General features: G+C 42.5%; 1 protein-coding gene across 1 annotated transcript in view; it reads left to right on the forward strand.

Moving 5' to 3' along the window:
• The first annotated feature begins 492 nt into the window (after positions 1 to 492).
• Tpd52 (tumor protein D52) overlaps positions 493 to 24,414 on the forward strand; it is an 84,594-nt gene continuing 60,672 nt past the window's right edge. The window contains exon 1 of the mRNA XM_013012502.1: positions 493 to 852. Coding sequence (XP_012867956.1) covers positions 834 to 852 — 19 coding nt within the window. The 5' untranslated portion in view covers positions 493 to 833. The remainder of the gene's footprint in view (positions 853 to 24,414) is intronic.

Genomic DNA, 24,414 nt, shown 5'->3' on the forward strand with positions numbered 1-24,414 from the left:
CGCAGAACACCTAAAGGCAGAATTACAGAGACTTCACAACGCGTTCCTCTGACCAAGGATCATGGGGCCTCAAAAGGCATCTCCCGGAGATCTGTTGATAGTCTGTTCCCCGTGGCAAGTTTAAAGCTCTTCGCCACTTCACGTGATTTATTTCACTTCCGTGTGATTCCCACTCCTGCACTCAGAATAGTCACGTTCAGTTGCCACCTTAAATGAAATCTGTACTTTCTATGACCCATCACTATTTTTTTCCAACATTCTCGGTGGCGTTGGCCTGCGCAGTGTTTTGACCTCGTCGGTGATGTACAGAGGTGAGAAGACGCCATCAACCTTTGGCATAATCAGCTCCCAGTGCTCTTTTCTTGTTTTTACTGGATCAGGACACGAGGCCAGGTGCCCCACGGCCGGAAAGAAAAAGACAGCTCCGAAACCTAGGAGGAAACTTTTGACATTGTCCAGAACTTGCGGGTGGATCGCGGGCGCCCACCGGCGCGCCAGCAGCCTCCACCCGGCTTGCATGGCGATTCCCGGGCTCGCGGGCCGGTCTTCCCCCTTCCCGGGCCGCATTTCCTGCGGTGTCCGCGCCCTCCGCGCCCTCCCTGCCCGCCCGCGCCGACGTGGCGGCGCGCACCGGTCTCCGGGTCAGGTGGTTGGGTGACGCCCGGGTAAGGCGCTCGCTCCTGCCGGGGGCGGGCGGCGCCGCCGCGCCCGACGCCTCTGGGGGTGGGGACTCACGGGCGGGCGCAGGCGAGGAGGAGCTCGCGGGAGATCCGGCGATCCGGGTAGATCTGGGGTATCTGGGCGATCGGGTCTGCCGGCGGCCAGGCGCGGACATGGAGCGCAGCGAGCAAGGTGAGGGTGCCCGGCGAGGTGACGTGGCCCCCCGCCCCGGGGGTCCTGGGGTGGGCGCGGTGAGGGAAGGGCCCCGGAGCCCTGCAGGTGCCCGAGCCTCTCTCCCTCCGAGATCCTGGATCCAGCGTGCATCCTGGGGCGGGCAGAGCTGGGGGGAACCGAGTGGAAGGGGGTGGAGAAGGGGAGGGAGAGAGGGCTCTGGGGTGCGGCGGAGGGGCTGCGGAGCACGCGGCGGCGCGGGGAGCCCCGTACAGCCCGGTCTTGTGATGGCCTCGCACACGGGGTGGCGCCTGCCTCTCCGCATGGGACCGGACTTGTGAAGACTTGCTGCCCTCTTCTAGTTTGGGTGGTTGGTTAGGCTGGTTTTGTGGCGTGTGAGCCCCTGGCTGTGGTTGAGGAAGTCGACGCGTCGCCAGCACGCTGTCCCCAGTTGGTGGGTGTAATTGGGGGAAGGGAGCTTTCACAGTCAGGGTCTTCTTTGGCCCTTCAGGGTGAAAGCTATTTACCACGGCTGCTCCTCCCCCCCCCTTTAAAAAAGCAGGTGAAATTGCTCAGAATAAAATTATTGTATGAGATACAGCAATGCTAGGGCATGGTTTCCGCCTCCCCCCCATTTAAATATTGCTTCCTCCTGGAGATCTCTTGATAATAAGCCAGGGTTGTAACACTGATATGCGTTGGAAGGCTTTGCACCGATAATGAAGTCACATTTGCCAAGTGGAAAGTTCGAGCCCTAACATAACGCTTTTAATTTATGTGTCTGCAGTATTTGCTTTCACGTGTGTTTAAATAAAACCATACACCATATATAGATAGACTGGTTTGTTTTTATTTTTGATAACTTGTAAGATAGAATCTGTGGAATTTTCCACTCCTTCCTCCTTTCCTCTCCTCTCAAATTACAAGAGTGCTTATAAACCTTATATATATATAGTATATAGTTATGTTTATACATTTGTTATTTGTTGTATCTATACACATACACAATTACTGTCTGTAGAGTTAAGGCTCCTTGAGCATGGGACATATATCTGCTTTTGATCAGCTGTGATGGGTTGGGTAACACAGTAACTTGCTCATAGCTGGCCCTCAAATGAATTAGAAAACTCTTTACTGGTCTTGTATGCACTGGTAGGCTGTCTAAGGGGCCCACCATGTGAGCCAGCATTATTTCCTTTGTTTTAGTTGGGGTGATGGGAAACAAACTTGTGAATGCATGTTTGTATACTAGTCTGTTTTTACATTGTCATATTTAGCATGATGTTTTTGGAATCCTGCTTGGTACTTGTCAATGTAAATTTAAAAAGCTGTTGATATAGATGATTAGAGAGACTGTGTGTGTGTGTGTGAGAGAGAGAGAGAGAGCGAGAGAGAGCGAGAGAGCGCTTTTTTGCTCAAAGCTAGTGCTCTACCACTTGAGCCACAGTTCCATTTCTGACTTTTGGTGATTAATTGGAGATGAGTCTCATGGAATTTTCCTGCCCTGGCTGGCTTCAAACCATGATTCTCAGATCTCAGCCTGAGTTGTTAGGAATACAGGCCTGAGCTACTGGTGCCCATGCTTACTAGATTGTGTGTTGGGGTTTGGGTGGTAATAGTCATGATCATTGGTACTGCTGCAGGTTTCTGCAAATATACTGTGTGGTTTTATGACAAGTTTGGGTTTTTTTGGGTCGGTTGTGGGGCCTGAACTCTGGGCCTGGGTGCTGTCCCTCAGCTCTTCAGCTCAAGGCTAATGCTCTACCACTTGAGCCACAGCACCACTTCTGGCTTTTTCTGCTTATGTGGTGCTGAGGAATGGAACCCAGAGCCTCATGACTGCAAGGCAAGCTAGCACTCTACCACTGAGCCACTTTCCCTGCCCCTATGACAAGTTCTAAAGTGTCTAATTCTAAGATATATTTGAATTAGTTCTTTGCTTGGAAGATGAGTCTTTCTCTGTAATTTTCAAATGTGTTCTTTCTTTGGTGAGTATACTCATTTATCTTCAGTCCCTGTGTTTAACCAGCCTGTTTTGGGAAAGTTTCTGGGGTAGAGCCGTGTGTGTGTGTGTGTATGTGTGTGTGTGAAAGTTTCTGGGGTAGAGCCATGTGCGTGTGTGTGTGTGTGTGTGTCAGTCCTGGGCTTGAACTCAGGGCCTGGACACTGTCCCTGAGTTTCTTTTGCTCAAGGCTAACACTCTACCCCTTGATCCGCAGTGCCACTTCCAGCCTTTTCTGTTTATGTAGTACTGAGGATCAAACCCAGGACTTCATGCATGCTAGGCAAGCACTCTACCCCTAAGCCACATTCCCAGCCCCCGTGTGACTTCTTTACACTTTTGCTGCCATCTGCCAGTTCTTCTGCTTGTCTGCCATCGCACTAGTCTGTTCCTGTGGCAGGTGCTGTGTCACGCCAAGGCAATCTCTTGCTTCCCACTTCCTCTTGTTTATTTATTTCTTTATTTTTCTTCTTCTCTCTATTCTCAAGAAGCAGAACTCTGTGGTTAGGCAAAGAAAGTTGCTGATAAGGCTTTGTTGGGCTTGGAGAAGTTTTCATGTACCTTTGTAATGACAGTGGGGTTGTCTCTGTCCTGAATCTATGGCAAGAAACTCCTGACTTAAAGTTGATGAGGTGGACAGAACCTGCCATTTTAAAATCTGATGTTTTCCAGCAAATTAGGAAAGCTGAAATAAGGTACAGATAACTATGATTGTCTCTGGAGTTGTAAACTTTTTGCAAAATTAGGAGTTTGGGGGTTTAACTTCAATTTTATTTATTTATCTGTTTTTTTGGGTCTGGTCATGGGGCCTGAACTCCGGGCCTGGGCACTGTCCCTCAGCAATTCAGCTCAAGGCTAGCGCTCTACCACTTGAGCCACAGCACCACTTCCGGCTTTTTTCTTTTTGCTTATGTGGTGCTGAAGAATCGAACCCAGGGCCTTATGCATGCAAGGCAAGCGTTCTACCACTGAGCCACCTTCCCAGCCCATTAACTTCAATTTTTTATTCATGGAGTTTTCTTTCATTTTTCTCATAAAAACCAATGCAGTAAATCTTGCTGTAAAACTAAATGGTCCCTATCTTTTGTCTCTGTATTGAAAATGTCTTCTCTGGATGCAGTGGCTCAAGCCTGTAACCCTTGCTACTTGGTAGGCATAGATAGGAAGATGGTGAGTCAAGACTAGCCTGGGCATTAAAGAGTTTTTATTTTTAAAAATAATTTTATTGTTATTATTAAGGTGTTCAAATGGGCTTACCATTTCATAAGTCAGATTATGAGGACATTTCTTTTTTTTGAACAATGTTACCTATTCATAAAAGCTTTCTTAAAGTTTACAATTTTTAATTTTTTGCATAAAAGTCAACAATAATTTTCTTTTGGTAAAAAGTTTTTGAAACTCTTATCTCAATCAATGGCTGGGCTTGGCTATTTGTACTTGTCATTCCCAGTGACTCAGGGAATCACAACTAGGAAGATCACAGTCCAAGCTGACTTAGACATAGAGACTCTACCCTGAAAGAACGAATGAGAAAAGGAGCTTGGTGCATGGCTCATTGGTAGAGCACCTAGCAAGCATAAAGCCTAGAGATCAATCCCCAGTTTTGCAAAAGAAACACAAAAAATCGAGAAAGAAAATGATGTTTTCTTCAGCTTACATAAAGGAGTCAACTAGCTATAGAGCTTAAAAACTAGCACCCTCCCTTCCTCCCTCCCTCCCTTCCTCCCTTTCTTTCCTCCCTCTCTCCCTCCCTCCTTCTTCCCTCCCTCTCTCTCTCTCTCTCTCTTTTCTCTCTCTCTTTCTTTCTTTTTCTGGTTCTGGGGCTTGACCTCAGGGTTTAAGAACTGTTCATAAGCCTTTTTGTGCTCAAGGTTAGTAGTCTACCACTTGAGCCACAGCCCCATTTCTGGCTTTTTTCTGAGTAGTTTATTGGAGATAAGAGTCTCGGGCTTTTCTGCCAGGTCTAGCTTCAAACCGTGATCCTCAGACCTCAGCTTCCTGAGTTGTTAGGATCATAGGTATGAGCCACTAGCACCCAGCTTTTTGTTCGTATTTTTAACCATATATATTCAGGAGTATGTTCTGTAGTAGGAGATTCAGATTATAGTACGTTCTCCTATACCCATATACAATATTGTATACAGTATTCTGCTTATACACTGAGCATTCAATAAATATTCAATACCTTAAACCTCACATGGCCTTTCTAAGCATTAAGGGTTTCTAAGCATTAAGCAGAGCCCAGCACATTTAATGTGTGTGGCATTTCCTACTTTGAAAGAGCAGCATGACTTGCTAAGTAGAACTTACATTGTGTAAAAAGCCTCCTGCCTCCTTTATGGGCTAAACAAATATTTAAATGCAAGTACTCTGTTATGTAAGTAATAACCATTAGTTTAGTGCTGTTAAATTGAAGCTACAGTCACCTAGCCACTAAACATTTTATTAGTTTAAATTTTAAAAAATCTTTATTATTTTATGGGGTCGAGAGCGGGCGGGGTGGGGGGGGAGGAAAGGTTGCTGGAGCCAAGAGCCTACAGAGAGGGGCATAACCCAACTATGTTGGTCACATTAGCATTTCAACATTGTAATTATGCCTTAGAAAGAGGCCGTGGGATGCTGTTTAATTAAAAGTAAAGCAGGTTGGATGACAGGTTTTTGACACCCCCCCTCCCTCCCCCGTGGTGGGCTTGAACTCGGGCTAAGGTGCTATTCCTTAGCACCCAGGCTAGCATTCCACCCCTTGAGTTATAGTTCTACTTTCCTTTTGGTGGGCCATTGGAGATAAGAGTCTCACAGACTTTCCTGCCCCAGCCGGCTTGGAACTGTCATCCTCAGATCTGGGCTTCCTGAGTAGCTAGGATTACAGGCTTGAGCCAATGGTGCCCAGCTGGATGGTTTTACTCACAGGCTCTGGGCTGATCTTTGCTGGCTATTAATTTTTTTGGGCAACACTGTGCACTTCCATATGGTGCTAAAGTCTTTGTTAGCCCCTCTCCACTTCCTGCATTTATTTTCATAAAGCTGCCTGCTTGGTCCTCAGGGAAGAAGCTGAGTGGTGGGAGGGGTTGTGATCTGCTAGCAAGATCTCCAAACAGAATCATCAGTGCATGCAATAAAAACAAATACCATCCTCCTCGCACAATTCAAAACAAAGGAGCACCCAGTTCCCCTGCTACTGAGCATGAGCTTATTTAACTTTCCTTTGGAGAGTGAGCTTATTGCTTCATTGCTGCTTGTTGTAAAATTCCTCTTCAGAGACTTTCTCAAATTTTATTTAATCATGGATAGATATCAGCTATATTGAAACCATAATTATAGCATGGTTTTATTTAAAAACAAAAGGGATTAAAGAACTTAAATTCTTAGTGGAAGTCAGTGGAAGATTGTAAAAATCTTTGTTTTATACAAATAATAGTTGTTCATTTTTGAAAAGTCAGTAATAGAGATGTGAGATAAGGAAAGATTACAAGTGTGTAATCCTACTTTGAAAAATTATAGTTAACATATTGGTTCGTAACCATTCTTACAACTATCCTTTTGAACAAACAAAACACTAAAAAAAAATCGTATTGAACATCCACCCATTTTATAACTTGCCTTTTCTAATGAACTCAATCAGAGTCTGGGAGTGGTGGCTTACATCTGTAAACAAAAATGGTTTAGGGGCATGGCTCAAGTATCAGATCTGCCAAAAAAGGGTGAGGTAAAGCCCTGCATTTAAAATCTCTGAACTGCATAAGTAAAAAAATAAATAAATGATACCAAACTCAGTGTCTTTAAAAATAAATTTTAATGTATTTTGACTAGCATTATCTGGCAATCAGTGCACATGATACAAAATTCAAAATGGTTAAAAGGCTGCAAAATATTGATCTGTGGTTGGTCTCTATCTCCTGGGCTATTTCCCTTGAGTGACGGTGGTTACAGCTCCTGCCTAGACCATTCAGAGAGATTCTGAACAGGTATGTTTGTGTCCATATACATACCTAAAACATGTATGTGTAGATGTATTATGTAAACCGAGGTATATAACAATGTTTAACAGGTTTCCTTTTCCTTTTCTTCTTTTTTGTGATGCTAGGGATAGAACCTAGGACTTTGTGCATGCTGGGCAAATGTACTACCACGAGCTACATCTGTAGTCCAGAATGTCATTTTCATGGCCATTTGTTTACTTGTTTATACACAGGCTATTTTATGACTGTGATAGGCAGCATGTACCTTGCTCCTCAGTGATTAACACTTAAGTGTTTTCTTGTGGGGAGGAGACAATTATCTTCTCAGGGTCTTCTGAGCACAGGATCAAATCTACACACACAGCCCAAGAGGAGAACAGAACACAGATTTTTTTCTAGTTGACTTGTATTTGGGAGCCTCCAAAGAAAATTGAAGACCCAAAGATTGGCTACGCCTAAGGTTTTGGGTAGTTGTTTGAGTAAAGACTGGCAGTTGTAGAAAGGTTGCTAACACAGGGCAGCTAGTTTAATAAGGCTGTTTGCAAGAATGCTTCTTTCAGCTGGGTGCCAGTGGTTCAAGCCTGTAATTCTAGCTACTTAAGGATTGTGGTTCAAAGCCAAAGCCAGCTCGGGCAGGAAAGTCTGTGTGGCTCAAGTAGTAGAGCACTAGCCTTGAGCGAAAAGTAGCTCAGGGATGGTCCCTAAACCCAGAGTTGAAGCCCCAGCCTCCTGGCATAGTAAGGGCATCTATTATATGGCAGTCTCATCAGATTTCAGGAAGAAAAGCTATGTCAGATTGCCTGCTTGTGCCTACTGTTCTTAGCTATTAGGTCATTAGTTCACAAGAATCAGTAAGCCAAAGTGGAATATTCTGGGTGGTGTGTCTCTCCTTTACTCTGAAAACTAGGTGCCAGTGGTTTAATGCCTATAATCTACTGTAAGCTAATCTGGAGCCTGAGACCTGGAGAATCAAAATTTGAGGCCAGCCTGGGCAGAGTAGTTTGGAGACCCCATTGTCAGTTACTTAGCAAAATGCTGGACTGGAGGTGTGGCTCAAGGGGTAGAGCACCAACTAAGCACACAGGCTGGCAGGTGTGAGGCCTAGAGTTCAAACCTTGGTACCAGCAAAAACCAAACTAAAAACCAAAAAACCAAGTTGCAGTGAGTGTGTCATTTTCTACAAAGGCTGATAGGGCTCTACGAAGAATTCTTAGAAGAATGTGACTATTTAGTGTTGCTCACACCAAATTCTGTGCCTCAGAAGCGTGTGGTGTCCTCCCCAGGCCGACAGCCAGGGTTTTCCTGCCTTGCAAACCTTCTAGAAGACAAGCATATGTGTGTTTCTTAACAGGAATATGTGTGTGCACTTACTTCTTTTGATATGTGTGAGATCTATACTTCTTTTTCTCTTTTCCTTACCAGTTTTCTGGTACCACTTTTTTTTTCTGTTATGTTACTTTTTTCTGTGTTTTATGAAATGTAGTCCTCTATCTGTGGTAGGAAATGTCAATATATTTCTTTGCCTAATTTGACTTTATGGTCATTTTATTTCCCTAAGCAGAGATATGAACAAGTGCCCTTTTTATTTACAGCTTTTTGCTTTTGAATCGTTTCTAGAAATGCCTTCCTCATTTTGACTTTGTGTTTCTTTTTTCTGGCTTTATGTTTTACATTTAAATCTCTCATCCATCTGGAGTTTATTTTGATATGAAGTGTGAAGTATGAATCTTCACACCTTCACCCCCTAATTAGCTTCCTGGATGCCCAGCACTATTCATTGCCTAATGGATTTTTCCTCTACCAATCTGAAATACCACTGTTGTTATTACCGAATTCCTATGTTTTTTCCTACACACACACACACACACACACACACTCATTGCCAGCAAGTAAGCTGTATAATTATTTAATTATTATAGCTTCATGCAAACATGTTTGGAAGGGCTTTTTTCCTTGCTCTTCTTACCACATTTTATTATCAAATCCATCTTGCAATCAACTTGTCTTAAGTGAAAAGAGAAATGCTCATAGCTTCCTTTTCTTTTTCCCTTTCCCTCTTTTCTCTCTTTAATTTGAATAAATTGGTTTGTTTCTTTATTGAGTACCTCAGTAGTATGTGTTCATCAGGGTCAGATTATACATATAAGTTTTGTTTGTTTTTAAGACAAGTTCTCACTATGTAGCCCAGACTGGCCTGGAACTCATGATTTTCCTGCCTCTGCTTAGAGCTGAGATTGCAGGTACACATCACCGGGCCTTACAGTATGCATTTGTATACTCTTATTTAGGTACTATTGATAAAAAGAGCTTCATCGTATCATTAAAACAGTTTCTTAAACTGTAATTTTTGGTTGTTCATTTAGCTGTTTCCCTATTACAGTGTGGGCTGTTACACTGTAACTAGTATAAGAGAAATTTTGTGAGGTAGATTTTCTGAAACTTGTCAAGGACAATAGTGTGTGTGTGTGTTTTAATTGTGCTGAATCACTTTCTGGAAAACATGGCCCTTTTTTCTTCTCATGGTAAAAAAAAAAACAGAAGATTTATCATGTTAATTTTTAGATGTACAATATAGTGGTGTTCCTTGTATAACAGGTTTCTGGAATGTTTTCATCATGTAGAAATGAAAGTCAGCCATTGAACAAGTTGTCTCCATATTGTCTGTCCCCTGTAACTACCATTTCTGAGTGTTAGTGTTAGACTTACATCATAAGAGGAAGAAGTGATGTTGTAGTTGTCCTTTTGTGATTGACATTTCATTTAGCACAATATCCCTAACATTCATCCACGGTGCAGCATATGGCAGGTTTTCTGCTTTGTGAGGGCATGGTATTCTATTTTATGTAGGTCCCATGTTTACCATTGATCTGTCAGTGGACATTTATGTTGCTACTGTTACCTGGCTGATGTGAATGGTACTGTGGAGAATACGAACAGAAAGATACCTTTTGAAACACTGTTCTCAGTCCACACACATGTAGTGTAAATATCACATACATGTAACATAGCACACACATGTGATATTGTGTAATATATATGTTTATGTACATGATTGTGTGGGATGATATAACAATTCTGTTTTTACTTTTGGGAGGAATCTCCATTTTGTTTTCTTGAATGCCTTTATCGTTACGTATCACCATTCATAGTGTGCAGGATTGCAGTTTCTCTACATTTTTGTCAACATTTCTATTTTTGCTCTATTCTTGTCTTTGATTTGCATTTTCCTAATAGTAAGTATTATTGAGCCATCTTTGCTTTTTTGTTGTTGTTGTTGAGATTTGTGTATCTTCTTTGGGGGAATGTCTCTTAAGTCTTTGGTCCATTTTGATCCTGTGATTTGTGGTTGTTGAGTTGTGGGGAAGTATTTTCTCGTGTTTCTTTTTGTGTGTGTGTGTGGTCTTGGGTTTGAATTCAGGGTCTCAGGCAGGTGCTGTACTGCTGAGCCATACCTCCAGCCCCGTAGTTTGCTTTTTTACTCTTTTGTTTCTTTTGCTTTGCAGTGTTACTACCTTTACAAAAAAGAATGATGAATCTTCCAGTTGAAAACTGCATCTCTCTGGATTTTAAATTTGTATTTACTAGAAAGGTTTAGATATAGTCAGTCATTCATATTCTCTTGACACCATTTGTTACTTCTGTACTTTGTTAGGAAGTACTATGTCTTTGCTATCTCATTATTCCTTCCTCACACCCCATATTAAACCTTTGTGTTTTGTGGGCAAAGGGTCATTTGGCATCCATATTTCTGTCTCCCTGCCAAGCCATTTTCTTCCCCTATTTCTTAGCTTTTTATTTTTCTTATTGATTGTTAGCCTTTGTTTGTCTATATTGTTCTTTTTGTTTTGGTTTTGTTGGTTTGACTTGGTTCTTAATATAGTATTAAGAATAAATGTTTTCTAAGTGACATTTTTGGACCATGTCATGGCTGAGTGATACTTAGTACTTCCTTCTCTGAGTTTCTGCATTCTCTTTTCAGGACTTTGCAGTCAGTACTAAAAATAATGGTTTCAGATAAGCTACTAATTTACATTACCTTACATGGGGGTATATTTTGTGTTACAACTGTACAAATGGAAATTTTACTTTCAAAAATGATATAAGGGGCTGGGAAGATGGCTCAATGGTAGAGCGCTTGCCTTACATGCCTGAGGCCCTGGGTTCGATTCCCCAGCACCACATAAGCAAAAAGAAAAAAGCCAGAAGTGGCGCTGTGGCTCAAGTGGTAGAGCGCTAGCCTTGAACTGAAGAGCTGAGGGACAGCGCCCAGGCCCAGAGTTCAGGCCCCACGACCGGACCCCCCCCCCAAAATGATACAAGATGTGATCTTTGAAGTTTTACATTGAGAATTTAGTAAGCTCAAGCTTCACTCATTATTTTGTTAGGTTGGTTGGAGGCATTATGGTTTGAAAAATGGGGAAAAAATTTTTATCCAGTCCACTAAGAAGACCGTTACTTGCCTAGAAAGTGTCACCCAAACATTTCCCTAGCACTTGTTCAAATATATGTGGTGCATATATGTTCAGATGTATGTAGTAGGTACTCATGAATATGTGCCATACCACACATGCAATAATTTGGAAAGACTCGTAGCTCAAACGGAATCAGATAGGAGTAGACAGAAAAGGGAATTAGGGAAAGAAAATGGTTTGGCAGTGAGATGGGAATATATTTCCAAATGTGCTTTTAGTTTTACATAACCACTGAAAATCTGGTAAATAGAAGAGAAATGTACATGTATATATAAATAGCAGAGACAGTGTTGGCTAAATTTATTCCCTAAAGGATGTTAGACATAGGGCTCTGTTAATACTTTTATAAACGCATTTTCTATGCTCTTCTATTGAATCTAATTGTTGGCTATTGATGTGTCCTGAGTTTAGGATACGTGTGTGTGGTCTCAGTGCATTTTAGAAATAGTTGAATGCAGTCGAAAATGACAAGAAGTATGTTGACAGTAGTGGAAAGGGCTTGCTTCTAAGATGACAAAACTCCGTAAAGGAGGTAAAATGCAGCCACATGCAGTGTTTCATGTCTGTAATCCCAGCTCCTTGGGAGATAGAGATTCTTAGGAGATAGGGATTGAGTATATATTGGATTCGAGGCCAGCCTAGGCCAAAATAAAACAAAGTTAATGAGACCCTGTCTTAATAATCTGGGCCTAGTGTTGTGCACCTGTCATCCAAGGGGGGTATTATAAGTATGAGGATCAAAGTCCAACTAGCCCTGGGTAAAATCATAAAGAATTTATCAGAAAAAAAAGGTTGGCAGCCTTACTCAAATGGTTGAACATCTACCCAGCAAGTACAAGGCCCAAGTTTGAACCTCCAGTACCATCCCCACCTCTATAAAAACAACAACCACTACCAACACTGGAAAGTAGAATGCAAATATTTTGCCTATCTGTAACAGTTAGCAAAGAGGTGACCAACTTTCCTTCCCCTGTTACAGATAGGTTACCTTACTTGAAGCCTTACCAAACTCACCGATATGCACTAAGACAGACCATCTTCCCACCCCCACCGCAGTAGATACCTGGGACCCTGGGATATATACCATGCTTTATTCTATACATACCTCCCTGTAATAAATTCTAACAATATACTGTATCAAAAGTTATTTAAAACCTAGTATTTATTTCTGGAATTTCCCATGTAATATTTTCAGGCTGTGGTTGGCCCTGGGTGACTAAAACCACAGAAAGTAAAACTGTGAATGATGGGGGTCTCTCTTAGACACCAGCAGATGATGCCACGTGTTATTGCTGGGCTCTTTCTAACTTTCCCTCCTGTTCCCTCCACTGCATCCTGGAGGTCTGCTGGCACCAGAGCTGCTATTATTCCATTTCATCTAAGCCTGGGAGACAAGCCAGACTTTTTTCTTTTGCTCTGTGCTGACAGCTGTGTAAAACCTGTACCAAACCGATTGCCTCTAGGAAGATAATTTGGGGCCCAAGAGAAATTCAATTTACCTTTGCTGATCAGTTTAGAGGGCGAGGAACACCTTATAATTTTTAGAAACATTTGCCTTCCAACTAATTAAGACAAAGTTGGGATTGAGAGGGACAGGGCTCTGGGCCTTCATTAGGTCTGTTTGACTGGGTCTCTTCTAGTAATACTGCTACTCTTACCAGAGCAATAACATTTACTGAGTGTTTTTCCTATGCTGCATTCTACTCTACACACTCCCATTTTCCAAGATCTTGCTAGCAAGTTCTTGGAGCCTGCGCTGATATACAAGTGAAGCGCAGGGCTGGAGGAATGGAATAAGAACGTCTTCAGGGGCATATAAACTTGGCACACACAGGTCTAGGCTTCTAATCTGTGTCTCTGTGTGCATGTGTGTGTTCATACAGGTACAGGGAATTGAACTCAAGGCCTTGTATCCTTGCTTACCTTTTTCGAAAGGCTGATTCTCCAACTACTTGAACTCCATTTTCAGCTTTCTGCTGGTAAGTTGGAGATAAGAGACTTTCTGGCCTGGCTTTAAACTAGGATCCTCAAGTCTGTCAGCCTCATGAGTAGGTAGAGTAGAGGCATGAGCCACCAGTATCTGGCTGTTTTCTTTTCTTTTTTTGGGGGGGGGTGGTGGGGGCATGGTCTTGCTATATAGCTCAGGTTAGTCTTGAATGGACAGTCCCTCTGCCTCCACCTCCCAAGTGCTGGGGTTACAGCTGTGTACCACCTGCCCAGTTCTTACCCAACATACTGTACCACCTGTAAGTTATATTTAGTCTCCCTTTTCCTTTCAAAGGTATTGTCAGAAGGTAGCAGAGCTGTGGAAGAAACCACAGCAGGCAGCTCTGAGAAATGTATAACTGTTGGTTCTATCTGCATGTGACTAAATAACTAGAGATCTCAAGGGCAGAGAATACTAGACATGAAGTCCCAAAATCTGGCTTACCATTTTCCTTCCTTCCTTCCTTCCTTCCTTCCTTCCTTCCTTCCTTCCTTCCTTCCTTTTTTTCTCTCTTTCTCTCTCCTTCCCCTCCCCCCTTTCTTTCTTTTTTGCCAGTCCTGGGGCTTGTACTCAGGCCCTGGGCACTGTCCCTGAGCATCTTTTGCTCAAGGCTAGCACTCTACCACTTGTACCACAGCACCACTTCCAGCTTTTTCTGTTTATGTGGTACTGAGGAATTGAACCCAGGGCTTCATGCATGCTAGCTAGGCAAGCACTCTACCACTAAGCCATACTCCCAGCACTGGCTTATCATTTTCTTGTTATAAGATATTGAATTAAGTCAGTGTACTTCTCTGAGTAAAACTCTGTGAGTGGCTCTGGTGCTCAGAAGTTACTGATTCTGAAACTGAATGCAAGGTATTTATGGAGAAATATCTAAGTCAGTGGTTCCCAGTAGGAATTTAACATTTCATTTATTTAGAGACAAATGTGTAAAGATGGATCACCCTTAGGTTCATGGTGAAGAGAGACAGGTACACATCTAGGCCACTGCAAGAAAGTGCTGGCTGTGAATACTGCAGAACCCTGCCAAGGAGGAGGTGAGCAACTCCTGCTGCTCCAGCCTTTGAACTTGAGCTTGAAGACTGCAGAGACCTGAGTGTTTGTATTCTACTCTCCTCAATTCATATGTTGAAACTATAATCCCCATAGTGTTCTTTGGATGCCTTAAGTCACAGTGGCCTGCCCTGTAGGAGTGGAGTTAGATCCTTTTCAAAGGAGAGATATGAGAGAAATAGCATCTGTTTACCATGTGACCATATCACAAACCAGAAAGATCTTTCACCATAAATGGAATCTGCCATGACTGTGAGAAGGAAAAGTGTATTGTTTAAGATACTCAGACCATGATGGTGTTTTGTTACAGCCTGACCTGATAAAGACAAAGTAAGAGTCTTCTAAGTGGTCAGAAAGAGATTTTGTTTCAAGAGAGATTCAATATATGCAAAGGTTCAGAGGTGTAAAAATGGAAAACCAGGTGTTAATAAATCCTCCAGAATTACCCAAAGTCAGAATTGCAGGTGATCCTTGAGGAAGCTGGAGGGTCCTGTGGATGAGGATTGGGAATTAGGGCTGGATTTTCCAGACAATAACAGGTAGTAGGCATGTGAGAGTCTTACTTTAAAAATATCTAAATCTAGGGGTTAGGGCATGGTTTAATTGGTAGAGTGCTAACCAGTAAGTGAAAGCATCAGATACTAAGTTCGAGTCCTGGTCTTGAACTAAAAACAGAGAAATATCTAAATTGAATACCTCGGCAGAACATACTAGTAAACCAGAGTGTGCTCTTGTACTCCACACCACAGGTGAGGAGGCTTGTGGCGAGCAGGGGCTGGATTGCTCTGGGAGAGAATTAGTCTGAGGGAGTAGGTGGGGATCTGAGGAAAAGGAAGAGCAGAGGAAAGCGGTTAGGTTGAATGGAACAGAGACTATGATTGAAAGCAGACAATGAATTTGTTTTGGGGGGACACTTCATATTTGAGGTCTGTTCCAATTGCCAAAGCCCCCCAACCAACTCATTCTAAACTTCAGTTAAAAACCATAGTATTTGTTAGGGCCACAACCCTGTGATTTGGGGGACAGAATCTAGCGTCATGTGAAAGGACCATCCATGCCTCTCTCGCTCATGTGAGGGGTGGTTGATACTGGGAGCAGCAGAACAGTTGGTTTCCTCTGACACCTGCCTCTATTGATGTGGTCTGCCACATGTGGTCTCCAAGTACCCAGATTTACTCCAGATTAACTTAGGCTTCCTAGGAGGGAGGCCCCGGGGGAGACAGGTGCCAACTATATGGCCTTTTGTGACCTGTTCTTGAAATTCCATGTGTCATTTCCTTTTTGGAGTAGTCAGAAATGTGTCATCCAGACTAGCCCGTAGAGGATGTGTGAGTACGTGCATGTGTCCACGTGTAAGGTGATGAGGACTTTGTGCAGTGTTATGTGGATGGAGTGAAAGGTGGATCTCCAAGAAAACGAGCAGGAATGCATATCAAAGTATAGGTGATAGTTGAAGATATTAAGTTGTTGAGATGACCCAGCAATAAAAGGAGAGCAAAGCTGGGTACTGGTGGCTTATGCCTATAGTCCTAGCTCCTCAGGAGATGGAGATCTGAAGCCAAGTTGAACAGGAAAGTCCATGAGGCTCTTTTCTCCAATTAACTACCAGAAAGCCTTGAAGTGGAGATATGGTTCAAGTGGAGAATGCTACCCTGGAGCAAAGGAGCTCAAGAATAGGGAGTCCCAGGCCCTGAGTTCAAACCCCATGGCTGGCACCAAAAAGAAAAGAAAAGAAAAACAAAAGGGCAAAAGAGAGAAGCAAGCAATGGATGAGAACCTTCAGGTAAGGGAGGGAGCAGTGAGAATTAAGAGAGGCTTTTGCAGGTTGCAGACGTGGGGAAGGCTGGAGGAGGGTGGATGTATTTCAGCTTTGCGGAGAGGACCTTGCATGGGGAATACAGAGAGAATAATGCTCTGCTCTGGGATGAGGATGAGAACAAGGGCTGCAGGTGTGGTGGATTCTGCAGGGCCTTTGAGAACGGCGAAAGGAGGCAGCTGGAAAGGAGACACACCTCTTAGAAGTCTGGAATGATTTGGAAGGAAGTTTGGAATAAGTCCTGTTGATTCACTTGCTTGTGGGTTTGTTTCTATTATGCTGGTGCTTAAACTAAGTACCTAGGTGCTGTCCTGTATCCGTTTTTTGCTTGAAGCTGGTGCTCTACCATTTGAGACCTAGCTCCATTTCTGACATTTTGCTGGTTATCAGAGATAACCAAATCTCAAGGACTTTCCTGGGCTGGCTTTGAACTATGTTCTCAGGTCTCAGCCTCCTGAGTAGCTAGGTTTACAGGCATGAGCCACACTGGTCCTGGTTTTTTTTTTTTTAATGGAAGTAGAAAGGGCAAGAATTTTAACTTTTGTACATGTTTATAAAATGAAAGGAGAAACTAGAGGGTGAGGAAAATGGATGGATATGCTGTTGCTATGGATGCCACTGGTTTTAGTTAAGATGCTTTTAATGCAAAAGTATTTTAATCGTGATTCTACAGCATTTGACCTTTAAGAAGTCAAGATGATAAGCAATAATTCACTCCAATGTGTAAGAACCCTGCGGAGCAGTAGCATTTATTAAATATTTGCCCAATCAAAGTATTATTTTTGCCCTGGTGATCTGATTGCCAGAGAAGTAATTTAGCTTAGAGGTGACATTTGAGCCAAAGTGTAGTAATACTGTGATTTTTAAATTTTAACAGTGGTTTCTAAGGGCAGCCCTGAAGTTGTGGGCAGGTGCTTTATCACCAGTGTCTTGGTGATGGGATTGATTTGTGTAGCCTTTGGGTTTGTAAAATAGTTTCACGCAGCTTCTTTTGAGAAATGATTTTTATTTCAGAGTAGTGACAGTTCCCTAACCTGTACTCCAACAGCTCTTTTCTTCTGGTCATCCTTGAAAGAAGAGACTTGTCAGCCCCTCCTGCCTCTCCTCATAATTTTAGATGGATTGTTACTGCTGATTGAGCCAGGGAATCAATGAAAAGCTGGGCTAATAGTAAAGACAATGTAACAGATTTCTTTCTCTTGGGTTAGTCACTTTTATTTTTCCCAGTGTTATAATTCTTTCCAAAATGTCCATCTATCCACCCATCTATCTGTTCATCCATCCATCCATCCGCTATCTTATCTTATCTATCTATCTATATCTATCTATCTCTATCATCCATCCATCTGTTATCTATCTCTGTGTATCTATATATCTATTTACTTATTCTCTGTCTGTCTGTCTGTCTCTCTCCTTAAAATCCCCTAAGAAGGGACTATAGTACTTAGAATCTTTGTCATCCCTGGTATTGGGCTGTGGTCACTGCAGGGGATATAGTTCCATTCATAACTGTAGATAGTAGATTTTAGAAACAGACAGCCAGCTTCTCAAAGTGCTCTAGATACATAACTGTGTGGATTTGTCCAGTGCTAAGTGGAGCAGGGAGAAGCATCAATTCCTTGTTTTCCTGATGGATGAGTATCTCTCAAACCACTGTCTGTATCCTGGCTTCCTCTGTCTCTGACAGAGTTTCTCCTTTCTCTCCACCAGTTTCTCTTTTCATTCTCTTTTAATTCTTCCTTGTTTATAACCACTAAATGACACTCAAGTGTTTATTTTGCTTCTATATTAAGGATTTCATGACTTGTCTCAGTATGTTTTCTCTGTTCACATTGTCCTCTTTTTCTTCTTCCTCATTCTGTCTCTATTTCTGTAGGAATAGTAGGAAAAAAGCCCATGAAAAATATATTTCATTTAGTTTCTTCATTTATTATTGTTATTGCATGTCAAAGTTAATTTAGTTTGTGTGAATTGGAGCCCACAGAGAATGATCTGGGGATGGTCTGGGCCTTCCAGCTCTTCACCCAGTACTGAGAAGGCATTTTATTTCTTAATGATATTGACTGTTACCAGGTGCTTCTTAGCTTCTGACCCCTGCCTAGAGTTTATGGACAGCAAGTGCCATAGTTGATTCTTATTTTAGTCCTGGGCAGATGTACTTTGCCTTTCCTGCTGATTTGGGAGGGAGTCTAAGGTTTTAGGGATTAAGAAACTACACAAGATCATAGGGTTTATCTGCAGTATTTTACCACCTGTCATAATGTTGAAAGACACATTTTATTCTTTTTTTCTTTGTTTTTTTTGAGACAAAGTTTTGCTGTTTACCCTACGCTGGCTTTGAGCTGTCTTCCTGACTCAGCCTTCAGAAGTCTGGGATTACAGGTGTGCCCCTCCATGCCTGGCTTGAGAGACCCTATTTTATTTTTGTTAGTGTACTCAGGGCCTGGGCACTGTACCAGAGCTTCTTTTGCTCAAGGCTAGCACTCCACCACTTAAGCCACAGCTCTACTTCCGGCTTTTTCTGCTTATGTGGTATTGAGGAATCGAATCTAGGGCATCATGCATGCTAGGCAAGCACTCTACCACTAAGCCACATTCCCAGCCTGAGAGACCTTATTTTAAATGAATTTGTTACAGATATAACTTTGCCAAAATGGAGCTGATTATTAAATTGTGGTAAATTTCAAAAGAGGTTTGCCTTGAAATTACTAAGTTTACCACTGGTGAGGGGTTATGATGCCACTGTAATAAAATCTGTAAGCCTTGCTACTGCCATTTTGGAGATAAAAGTCCTGTGATGGTCTGGGGGAAGGGAGAAATGAGATGTGGAAAGTGCTAGAAAGGAGGCAGTCTGCTTACCCTGCCCAGCTTTTCTGCTTGAGCCATCACAACTCTGCTTCCTGCTTTTTAGTGGTTAATTGCAGGTAAGGATCTTACACACTTTTCTGTCTGGGCTAGCTTTGAATAAAGATATTTTGATCTCGGCCTCCTGAGTTGTTAGGGTTATAGGCTTGAGCCATCTCTGCCTGGCCTCTTTCTCACCTTTGCCTAAGTGATCTTAGTGGAAATATATTAATATATCACAATAAAACATTTTAATTACAAACTAGCTTTTTTGTTGTTGATGCTTAAATTATTGGGACTTTAGCAGACTTAAAAACAGTCTCCTATATTTAATTTTCAGTGTCTAAGATTGTTGGAATACACACATTTAAAGTAAGGGATAAATTCTGCTATGGGAAGCCACGAGTATCTTCTAATTAAAGCTGGACCTGAGGCGGCCCTCATTTTCAGGCATTTCTCTGCCTCCTTCCTCTGCACACACCCTGTCAAGTCAGTCTACAGATACTGAATCACTGGGCTTGAATTTGAAATACAGGCTGCTTATTTTTTGGCAGCTTGCAAAGTATCAGGTTTCCTCTGTTCAAAGAGAACCTGACACCTCCTTCTGTTCTCCTTCATATAAGAGATCCTTAGAGCTGGGTCTTCCAGCCTCGGTTTTGTATATTAAATATAGTGGGTTATTATTTTTTTCCTGGGGGGGGAGGTGGAGGAGGAAGGATATTTCTACAATAGCATTTCATATCCGTGTTGGTGCTGCAATGGAGTTTGCAGTTGCCCACATGACTGTCAATTACTGTTGTGGGCGGAGCCTGCCTTCTGCCTCCACCATTGCTGGCTACATACCTCTCCACTCAGCTTTCCACCTCTGGGTGGGGAAAGATATTCAGGATTTACCTACTGTGGAGAAAGGTGGGGGGAAGTAAAGACAGATCTGATCTGTTTTCTCACTACAGGTATGGAGTGTCTAAGCCTAAACCCCAGGAAAGTGTTGGTTGCTCAGAGTTGCAGGATTCTGCTTTTGAAGTAACAGAGATGTGCGGGGCTCTTGCTTATGTTGAATGCTGCCTACCAGGAAATGCTTAGGCCTCCTCTGACAAATACTGATGCAAGGATCATTACACCAGGGTCTGGCTTTTAACTGGCTGCCTCACTCTTGGGGGAATGGATGTGTTACCCAATGACCTGTCAAGATAAAAATCACAACACATCCTGTTGTCTTCTGTTGGAGATTCCTGAAATGGCATAGTTTTCTTTCTGTAAAACAGAAGTGAGGACTCCTGGTGGGAAATGGCAGAAGTATGGGTGGATTTTATAAGAGTTGAGCCAAGAAGTGGAAATAAAAATAGAAATCCACCTTGACTGGCTGGTATCAGGTTATTTCAGGTTATTCCTTCCTAAGAGTTTAGGCAGAGTGGACCTCCTTGTTAGTCCCATTCAGGTAGAAGGACTTGTAAGGAAGGGCCTGTGTGGGGTTTCAGCTGGATTATGTGGCTCTTAGTGTGATGACTGCATTTTGGTTTGCTTTGGTGTGTTGGGGCCCCAGAATGGGAAATTGGTCCAAACTATGTTCTCACAAGTCACTGGGGGCTCTTACCTGTTCACCCTAGTTACTCAGGAGGCTGAGATCTGAGGATCAGTGTTTGAAGCCAGCCTACGCAGATGAATCCAAGAGAATATTATCTCCAATTCACCAGCAAAACATCAAAAGTGGGGGTATGTCTTAAGTGATAGTGCCATCCTTGAGTGAAACAAATGAGTGAGACCCTCAGTTCAAAATAAGTAAATAAATAAAATGGCTTCTTAGAATTTTTGTTTAACATACCTTTAAAATCGCCTGTGAGCCAAGTGCCGGAGCCTCATGCCTGTAATCCTAGCTCCTCAGGATGCTGAGATATAAAGATCAAGGATGGAATCCAGCTCAGCTCAGGCAGGAAAATCTGTGAGACTCTTTTCTCTAATTAGCAAAAAGCCAGAAGTGAAATTGTGGCTCAAGAGGGTAGAGTGCTAACCTTGAGTGAAAAAGCTCAAGAACAGTATCCAAGCCTCAAACCAAAACCAAAACCAAAAACCAAACAAAAAGAAAAATCACCTGTGATTTTTTAAAAACTATTTTAAAATCTCTTCTTTAAAGACAAAGTATACTTTATTTTTTTGTTGTTTTTGGTCGTGGAGCTTGAACTCTGGGCCTGGGCGCTGTCCCTAAGCTCTTCAGCTCAAGGCTAGTGCTCTACCACTTCAGCCATATCGCCACTTCTGGTTTTCTGAGTGGTTTATTGGAGATAAGAGTCTCATGAGCCGGGTGCTGGTGGCTCACGCCTGTAATCCTAGCTACTCAGGAGGCTGAGATCTGAGGATCGCGGTTCAAAGCCAGCCCGGGCAGGAAAGACCGTGAGACTCCTATCTCCAATAAACCACCAGAAAACCGAAGTGGCGCTGTAGCTCAAGTGTTAGAGCGCTCGCCTTGAGCTGGAGAGCTGAGGGACAGCGCCCAGGCCCAGAGTTCAAGCCCCACGACCGACCAAAAAAAAAAAAAAAAAGAAGAGTCTCATGAACTTTCCTTCCTGGGCTGATTTTGAACCGTATCCTCAGATCCTCTAGGATTACAGGCGTGAGCCACAAGCACCTGGCAAAGTATACTTTCTTTACCACTTTGTTCCTACATAGTGGCATTTTCTTTTTCCCTTGTCCAGTACTGGAACTTTGAACTAAGGGCCTTTTGCTCTTACTTGACTTTTTGGCTCTCAGCTGATGGTTGACCACTTGAGCCATGGCACCAGCCTAACTTTTTACTGGTTATCTTGGAGATAGAGTCTCTTTGACTTTTCTTCCCAGGCTGGCTACAAACCACATTCCTCTAGGTCTCAACTTTCTGAGTTGGGATTGCTGGCCTGAGTGCTTGGCTCTTTTTTTTTTTTTTAATGAGGTATTTCTATTGAGGTTATAACTATCTATCTGTCTATATTTATTTTTTGCCTCATTTTCTCTGGGAAAAGAACAAAGCCTTCTTAAATGGATACAGATAAAAATTTGGCCTAGTTAAAGGAAGCCAAAAGTTGGCTGAATTGTAGGAGATAAGAGCTGTGTTTGCTTTCAGGTTAAAAAAAGAAATTATTTTTTCTATACAGTGGAGAAGCATGGCCCAGAAAATTGAATGGCATACAGTGTTTCTTTGTAGTCCTGCAAGAACTTCAAGCATTGAGGTTTACTTGTATCAAAGTACAAGTGGGTGGTGATGACCTTTGCATAGCCAAGAGAAGAGAGCTTGAAATCTGAGTAGCTGATGGTCCCGAAACTTTGATTAACATTTTCTCCTCAGTGACGTTTGAAGAATATTTCTTACTGAGAGTTGAACTTTGATTTGATCTGTTATCTCAAGGTTAAGAATGATTACCTAGGTTGTCTATAGAGATTGGCGTTTAAAACCAGAGCACACAGTGTCAAGGGTAGGTAAGGTCCTGGGCTTCTGAGAACCAATTAACTCATTTGCTGATATTTTGGAATTGAGAGTGCGTAATTCTTTATAAAACACCACTTTTGCAAATCCTTAATTTGGAATATGATTTCTGGCAGTAGGAGAGAGATTACTAGGTTACCTTTTAGAAATCTCTCAACCAAACACTAAGTATAGTTAATTGTATATTTATATAGGTTTTGGTAGGTCTTATGTTGAAGATTTCTTGCTCCACATGGGCTCTTATATTATCTTTAGAATCATTGGTAGTGTTGGGTACCAGTGTCTTAGACCTGTCATCCTAGCCACCCAGGAGGCTGAGATCTGGGGTCAAGGTTTGAAGCCAGCTAGAGGAGAAAAGTCTCAGATACTCCATCTTCAATTAAGCAGCTAGCAGCTAGACTGGAGGTATGGCTCAAGTGGTAGACTACTAGCCATGAGCAAGAAACAAAGTGAGAGTGGAGATCCTGAGTTCAAACCTTCATTCTGGCACTAACTAAATAAGTAAATATTAGCAGTTATGGTATGTTTCACTCTTGACTATGAACCTAATAGGAAAAAAGCACACGTGTGGGTGTATGTATAGGTATGTGTGTGTACAAATGTACTTATGTCTTGTTTCTAGGCCCCACTGGTGAAAGGCTTGATCTGGGTTTAGAGGGCTGGTGGCTAGTACCCTTGAGATTATTACTCAGTTCTCAAGGACCTCATTCTTGTGGCCTTTGCTTTGCTGCCTTGCTCAACAGCCCCAGCAAATGTAAGGATGCCAGTGGGGGTGGGAACCAAAGAATCAACAAAACAGGACAACAAAAGACATTATGAAAGTCTAGTTTTCCCCAAACAAGGTCTTCATTGTTCAGGCCTCTGTTACTGTCGGTCCTTCCTATTATAGTTGGTCATTTGTCACACGAAAAAACACCAGGAAGACCAGATGAATTCTTGAGCATTAGGAATGAAATTTCTACTGGATGTGGTAGTCCTGATTTCCAGTGTTCAGTTGCTCCCAGCGAGCCTCATGTTCCTATGCAGGAGCTTCTGCGGACAATAGTCACTTGTTTAGCCATTTCACTAACAACTCCTGGCATCTGCAGTATCTCAAGAAAGTTACTTTGGAACTTCTAGGAGCAACACATAAAAACACTCTCTTGCTGCTAAGGCTTTTTTTTTTTTTTAAACTAAGGGCCTTGCTCTTGCAGACAGCACTCTACCACTTGAGTCACTCTAACACCTCCAGCTTTTTTATTTTTTAAACTCTTGTTTAAAATGGACATGGTGGTACATGCCTATAATCCTAGCTACTTAGGAGGCAGGCATCTAAGGATTTTGGTTCGAAGCCAGTCTGGGGTTACTAAAAATAAGAAAAATAAAAAAAATTCAAGCCTGGTGTCAGCAGCTACTGACTATAATCCTAGCTATTCAGGAGGGTGAGACCTGAGAATCATGGTCAAAGTCAATTCGGCCAGGAAAGATTGTGAGAGACTGATCTTCAATTAACTAGGAAAGAAGCCAGAAGTAGAGCTGTGTCTCAAGTGGTAGAGTGGTAACCTTGAGCAAAAAAGCTCAGGGACAGCAACCAGGCCCAGAGTTCAAACCCCAGGACAGACACAAAAGAAAAAGAAAGGTTCAGACTCTTTATCAATATGTCTGGGTGCAGTGGCATAGGACTGTCAACCCAGCTATGGAAGGAAGCACAGTGGCTGGAGTGTCACATGCCTGTCACCCTGTAGTGTGGAGAAGCCTGTACATAGTACAAGCTGCCCCGAGCATAAAGTAAGGCCCCATCTTGAAAATAGCCAACACACAAAAAAGGGGTAGTTTCCAGGTGTCAGTGGCTCATGCCTGTAATCCTAGCTAATGTGGAGGCTGAGATCTGAGGATCATAGTTCAAAGCCATCCCAGGCAGGAAAGTTTGTGAGATTCTTATCTTCATTAACAGAGAAAAAAGCTGGAAGTAGAGCTGTGGCTCAAGTGGTAGAGTGCTAGCCTTGAGCAGAAA

Source organism: Dipodomys ordii, unplaced genomic scaffold, assembly GCF_000151885.1.
Source record: "Dipodomys ordii isolate 6190 unplaced genomic scaffold, Dord_2.0 Scaffold17, whole genome shotgun sequence".
Lineage (NCBI taxonomy): Eukaryota > Metazoa > Chordata > Mammalia > Rodentia > Heteromyidae > Dipodomys > Dipodomys ordii.